The sequence below is a fragment of the Gorilla gorilla genome, chromosome 12 (genome assembly GCF_029281585.2).
Source record: "Gorilla gorilla gorilla isolate KB3781 chromosome 12, NHGRI_mGorGor1-v2.1_pri, whole genome shotgun sequence".
In the NCBI taxonomy this organism is placed as follows: Eukaryota; Metazoa; Chordata; class Mammalia; order Primates; family Hominidae; genus Gorilla; species Gorilla gorilla.
This window is the reverse complement of record NC_073236.2, coordinates 56,609,265-56,616,457: the sequence shown is the minus strand read 5'-3', so window position 1 is coordinate 56,616,457 and position 7,193 is coordinate 56,609,265. Positions and strand designations below refer to the sequence as shown.

General features: G+C 39.0%; 1 protein-coding gene across 1 annotated transcript; it reads right to left on the bottom strand.

The window, feature by feature from the left end:
- Window positions 1–585: 585 nt before the first annotated feature.
- On the bottom strand, window positions 586–6,575 carry LOC101142332 (zinc finger protein 141-like; the record flags this gene model as incomplete). The annotated part of the gene is made up of 3 exons (XM_063695474.1): window positions 586–699; window positions 930–976; window positions 6,365–6,575. Coding segments are annotated over 3 exons (372 nt in total), but the record flags the coding sequence as incomplete, so codon positions are not given.
- Between the last annotated feature and the right edge of the window lie 618 nt (window positions 6,576–7,193).

Genomic DNA, 7,193 nt, shown 5'->3' with positions numbered 1-7,193 from the left:
GAAAAATGTTTTGAATAAGTATGCAATGACTGACACTGACATAAGAGGCATCTGTGGTCTTTGCAATAAATGAAACTTGTGCTCATTTTGGTTCCTGAATTAAATTATTAAAGTTACTTTCACAGTTAAATGCAATCTGATAGCATTCAGTAGAAGTTTTATTTATCATATATTATTTAATCTGTGCTTGGAGCAAGGACAGAAGAAGTGTCAGAAGTTAGAGAAGGGAAGTCCTCTCTGGGCTTCACAAGTGCAGCCAGGTGTATTAACTCCCACAGTCGTGGTGAGACTTTCAGTCTCTGTTTGGTGGAAAGATCCCACCATGAAAGATGGCCAGGTTTCAGGCCAAATGGTGGACTTGATCTCTACAGTTTGTCCTTATAGACCCAAATGTGTAAAATATTTTGGTAGAATTATCCAAAGAAGAATTCTGTACTTTAATATCAGATTTTCATTTGAGAAGAGAAATTTACTACAAAGTTGAAGGACAGATATGATGAGAACATGTGTTGTAACTGTTACTTTTTTTTTTTTTCTCATTTCCCACTTAAATTACATTGAATTGACAGATTTCTATCCTAGGACTTACTGGAGCTTGTTGGTCAGTGAAGGAGAAACAGGGTCTGACTTGGAATAAAGAGGCCATTGAATGTCTCTGAGTTTCCAAAGCAATGAAACAGACCTGAAATCCTTGAAATTCTGAGAAGAGAAAGTACATTTCCTCAATGTATTAAACTTCCATTTTACATATCAAAATCCACTCATGATGAGTGTTAATTCTACATACCCAGGTTATAAACTAGAACTAACATAAAATTGGATCTTCCATTCCCAAAGTATCAAAAGACAACTGAAAGGGGCCAAGTGCCATGCCTCACCCCTGTAACACCAGCGCTTTGGGAGGCCAAGGTCGGCAGATTGCCTGAGGCCAGGAGTTCAAGACCAGCCTGCCCAATATGGTGAAACCCCATATCCACTAAAAATACAAACATTAACCCATTGTGGTGACACACCTGTAATTCCAGCTACGCAGGAGGCTGAGGTACGACAATCACTTGAACCTGGGAGGCAGAGGTTGCAGTGAGCTGAGATGGCACCACTGCAGTTCAACCTGAGCAACAGAGAGAGACCCTGTCTCAAACAAACAAACAAAAACAAAACAAACAACGAAAAAGACAACTGAATGTGATGAATGTGATGAAATGGGTCCTGATGATCCCTTCAGCATGTAAGTTATCTTCAGTAGGATTAGAATAAAGCCATAAGCAGAGTATTTTTTGATGTGCTTTGGTCTGAACCACATGGCAAGTCCCTGTAGATCATGGGATTAGGCTGAGAAAAAACTCATATTTGAATGTTTAAGCCACATTGGCTCCTATGAATGTGAAATATATCAAGGAATGTCCAGGTGTCCTATAGCTGGGAGATAAATGCAGAAAGAAGGCAAGATGAGTGGCTGGTGAGCCACTCAAGGGAGTTTATGGTGGGTGAGAATTGAGCCTGTGTCCATGAGTGGCAGGACAGAGCTTGGACAGTAGATCGAAAGCGAGTGAATTTAGGCCTGAATGAGTACCTGATGCCCCTAGGTATTACTGTGAGACTGTCTTGGCACAAAATACCAGGGTTCCACTAGTGAGAAGAGATTATCTTCTTAAGATCATTGTGCTTAATCTGTGGCCAGAAAGGCCATTAAGATGACTGGCATCCAGAAGAAAAGGGGTTGACAATGATATCAAGACAAATATAGGATAGGACAATACTTACATCTGAAAGCAAAAAATTCCCTCCTCTTTGATTTGAGGTCCTGAAAGCATTTTTTCTGCACATACTTAGACACGATCTGGGAGAGCAGTAGTGGATAAGAGAAAATGTATGAAGGAATAGAAATTTATCAAAAACATGAAGTATCTCAAACAATTGGAACAGAATGACAGTGGACTATTTTTCCCCGCACGTTTTCTTTTTTTTTTTTTTTTTTCAGACGGAGTCTCACTCTGTCGCCCAGGTTGGAGTGCTGTGGTGCAATCTCGGCTCCCTGCAACCTCTGCCCCCCAGGTTCAAGCGATTCCCCTGCCTCAGCCCCGCAAGTAGCTGGGATTACAGGCACCTGCCACCAAGCCGGGCTAATTTTTTTGTATTTTTAGTAGAGACTGGGTTTCAGCATATTAGCCAGGATGGTCTTGATCTCCTGACCTCATGATCCACCCGCCTCAGCCTCCCAAAGTGCTGGGATTATAGGCATGAGCCACTGCACCCTGTGCCCCCTCTCCCCCCACCCCCAACATTTTCAAGCAGAGTGGAAGCTTGGATGAGCAGGTCACATGAAGTCAACAAATTTACCATTTTTTTACGTTGTGGCAAATACATTTGGGACTCATTAACCAAGTGTCATGGCCAGGCTGTAGCTAAGTTGTCAATAGATTGGTGTGGAGTTAGGGCAGAGCACCCAGGGGATATCATTTTATGTTCCAGGCAGGAAAACCAACCCAAAGGTCATGGGGCTTTTATGGCAAGTTCATTGGTCAAATGCCTTTACACACATGGTAATGGTCACCAGGAGCTTTACGGTAAGTGATTTGAATTCTGTTCTCAATTGCAGTCGTATATAGGCTAACTGTAACAAAATATTAGCATATCCAAGTTTCAATTTAAAAAAATTTCTTATGAAAAGAACAGCCTATCAGACACTATCTAAAGTTGGCCCATTTCCCCAGCCAATATTTTATCCATACTTACTCAGAGCCCTCTGTTTGACAAGTGCCCACTTATTTCTGAGATATGGTATTGCTCAGAAAATCTGTATATTTATGGGGAAAAGTTCCAGGCGTCAGTGATCAGTATGGATTTTGTCTATTAGAAGAGAGGTAGCAGGATTTAGATTTGGCTGAACAAGAGATGGCACAAGTTGAGGGGACTTTCAAAACATAGAAACCCAGCCTTACAGAAGCCAACCCAAAATCTACAAAGTCAGAAACTACTCTTGTACAAGAGTAGGACACAAACAGAAAAATCTAGAGGTCAGTTTTCTATTCAAGAAATAGTTGTACAGAATCATTTTTCTATTCTATCCTCAGAAAAGTATCTGGAATATTATAATTATGATGTTCCTACTTACCTAAAAAATCTAATTGCTTAGCAACGCTTCCCTTTATTCATAATTACACCACTCATAAAGCATATACCTTCATGCAAAGGAGAGATAGAAAAGAAAAAGAAACAAAGAGAAAGAAAAAAAGAGATTACTTCACTACTGTTTGGCAATTATGTTTCTGTATTTTAATCTAGTTCACGTAAGATAATTTTTAAAAAGTTTCATGAAAATATCCATTTGTTTGCACAGAATACTTATCAAATAAGTAGGAAACAACTTTGATTTTATTAGCATTACCTAATAAGTTTTATAGTAATATTTTTGAACATTTTCAATTATATTATCTCATTTTACACTGTGGCATAGCTGATGATCCTGAATGTTTATTCTATTGGTTCCATATAGGAACAAATATATGTTATTATCAATGCTTTCTGTTGATTAGATCAACGAATCGTCACGCTAAAAAGTTTGGATAGGTTATCATATTCACCTGCCAATATTGTAAAATAATACAGATGCAGTAGAAAATTTATCAAATGAGAAAAGTATTCCCAAGAGAGTGGAATATACATATATAGTCCTTTACTGACATTATGCAAACGGAGGTGAGGGCCAGGGGATTTCAGATGTTATGGTATAAAGAAAAGCATTGTCTCCTGAGGAATGAGAATGTGTGCTTTGGAATTCAGTAAGCCTGAGTTCTAATTCTGGCTCTGCTATATTCTAGTTGCATGACTTTTCACAACCAACTTAATCTCCTTGAATCCCAATTTTACAATCTGAAAAACTGGGGTAATAATATCTATTCACTTGTCGGTATGAAGTTTTGTAGAATAATGTATGTCACGTGCTTAACTCAGTCCCTGACTTATAGCTAAGTGCTTTATAAATAGCTAGGTAACATTATTTTCCTTATTTTTTCCAGGGATGATGTTTTAATATATAGATCTGGAAAACTAGGTAGATAGCCGCTGAATGGAAAAAGGGAAATTCTGAGGGTGGTAGGAGAGAAGACTATTAGACACACTTAGAACAAGCTTCACAGTGCTGCCTGGGTCTGCCTTTACCTGCAGGAACCCTAATTGTATCTTTTCAAAGAAATTTCCTGATGTCCTGATTCAGTTCCGGTCATTTACCAGAAATATCTTTCTTCAGACTTTTAATATACAGATAATTAGAAATGAGATCAGCTGACTTCTGCATTCTTCTGTCCTAACCATGATAAATGCACATAAAGATAGATGAAGGCAAAGGAAGGAAAGACAAAATAACGTGCTGTTTCCTACTCTGGCTTAATTCTACTCTAACCTGGCCTGTGTATCACCATAATTAGAATCATTGCTTGTTTTGTTGTTTTTTGTTAAGTTACATAATTTTTATTTATCAGAAAAATCCATGTCACACAAACACAGATGTACAGTAAGTCCTCACTTAACGTTCAAATTAGGTTCTTAAAAACTGCATTGTTAAATGAAACGATGTTGCTATATGCCATTCAAACATAATTCTTGTTTATATCAATTAAACTCTCGTAAAATTAGTTTTCCTAAACAATATGTTGCTTCCCTCAGTTTCCAAGAACCTATCAACAATGTTAGGTGAGAACTTACTACACATTTATATAACTTATATAGATGTGTGTGTGAGACACACATTTTTAAATAGCTACAGAGAGATACATCTCAATGACAGGATCTCAACAGACTTCCTACTAAGACAAAATTATAATAGCTATTAACAAATAAGAGAACAATTGAGAGCTTAATATACACTTAGCAATGTTCTATGCTGGTTAATGACATAGCATATTAATGCTGGTTAATGATACAGTGCATTTAAGGAATATACAAGGTGAGTAGATAACTTTAATCCAGTGGTGTCCAACCCTTGGAATGCAAGGACTTTTTTGCTTATCTTCTGTGGTGGAGGATATCACAAAAATTTTTCAAAACCTTTTTTTTTTTTTTTTTTGGAGACAGAGTTTCACTCTTGTTGCCCAGGCTGGAGTGCAACGGCGAAATCTCAGCAAACCGCAGCCTCTGCCTGCTGGGTTCAAGCAATTCTCCTGCCTCAGCCTCCCGAGTAGCTGGAATTACAGGAATGTGCCACCACACCCAGCTAATTTTGTATTTTTAGTAGAGACGGGGTTTCTCCATGTTGGTCAGGCTGGTATCCTACTCCCGATCTCAGGTGATCCAAGCTCATCAGCTATCATTAGTGTTAGTGTATTTTATATGTGGCTGAAGACAATTCTTCCAGTGTGGCCCAGGGAAGCCAAAATGTTGGAAACTCATGCTTAAAACTATATTATAATTTCAACATTTGCACATATAGAGTTTAAATTACAAACGAGTTTATACTAAAACAGTAACATTTTGAAGTAAAATAACATTACATTTTTTCATATTTAGGAAATGCTTATTGTTCTGATAAAATTGCTGAGTAAGAATTTTTGCAGAATTACATTTGCAACCTCTATAGGATTAAAAAACACTAAGCAGAAAAGACGCAATGTCTGTCCCTGGTGTTCCTGGCATTGCTGAACCAAATCCCAGTATGTCCACTACTCATGTTACACATTTTGGACATGATACAAAAAGAATATTTGAAAAAAAAACTTTGACACAGAGCTCCTCAATAACACAAATATTCCAATGTCTCCAAAAGCAATGGAACAGTAGTCAGATCATGCAGCACCTTATAAGTGATAAAGTCGATATTAGCTCTCCCTGTAAACTTAAAGGGAGATCACTAAAGCAAAAAGAGAATTCTTAGAAGATTTGACAGCATGGGACAGAAGATGCCCCTATTTGTGAACATGAGAAAAAATGCAGCTTTTTCAGAAATTATTTTCATTGGAGCAGAGCTTCCCAAACTACCTGTTTTTATTAATTAATTTATTTATTTTGAGACGGAGTCTAGCTCTGTCACCAGGCTGAAGTGCAGTGGCGTGATCTCGGCTCACTGCAACCTCCGCCTCCTGAGTTCAAGCGATTATCCTGCTTCAGCCTCCCAAGTAGCTGGGACTACAGGTGCGCACCACCATGCCCAGCTAATTTTTGCATTTTTAGTAGAGATGGGGTTTCACCATGTTGGCCAGTATGGTCTCGATCTCTTGACCTCGTGATCCACCCGCCTCGGCCTCCCAAAGTGCTTGGATTACAGGCGTGAGCCATTGCACCCAGCCCCAAACCACATTTTAAGGCCTGGCTTCCTTCCTCACCTTTGGTCCCCTTGCCTGTGTCCTCTGCTTCATTCACTCTCACCTGCCTGGGAGTCTGGCTACGATCTTATGTATCTTCACATTGTAAGGCTCTTTTATTTGCTCCAGACAGGTGACCAGGTCTGGGTTAGAGATAGCAACACCCAGGGAGACCAGGTTTCTGTAGTTCTCCAACATCACATCTCTATACAAATTCTGCTGGGCAGGGTGCAGGCATTTCCACTCTTCTGGAGAAAATTCTATGGCCACATCCCTGAATGTTACATTATTATGAATTTAGATGTATGACCTCTGTGTCTAGTGTGGTTGTCTCTGACAATCTCCACCTCCATCCTAATTCCTCCACCAAGATTTGGGGGTTGTCAAGGAAAGGACATTCTGTGAAGACATAGTGTATGTTATACATTTCAATATAAGAATTAAATTGATTCATATGTCAGCCTAAATGAGATCTTGCCTCCCTCTTGGTGAGTTTTTCTCTTGTGTAACTTGCGAAGTGTGGGCTGGGAGAGCTAGCTATTCCTGTTTGGAAAATATACCAGCCTGAAAATGTCCAAGGTGAGCAGATTGGCTTTGATGCCTTTATAAAATTATGAGTCCTCCTACTGAATCATTTACTCTCACTTCCTTCACTTAGTCTGTTCTTACTGTATGGTGGCAAGTGCAGAAGGTTAAGATTAGGCCTTGGGCTAATTAAGAAGTCAAAATTAGCACCTTGTCCTGCCTCTAAACTGGGTAGAATTGGCCCACCCCATGACCTGCACAGATTTCAACTTGGCCAGCATATGACAACCCCATAGGAGCTTTACAAAAAAACACCTGTTTGTTGTTTCTATTCTACACAAGTCAATCAAATCAAAAGTTACATGGATGGAA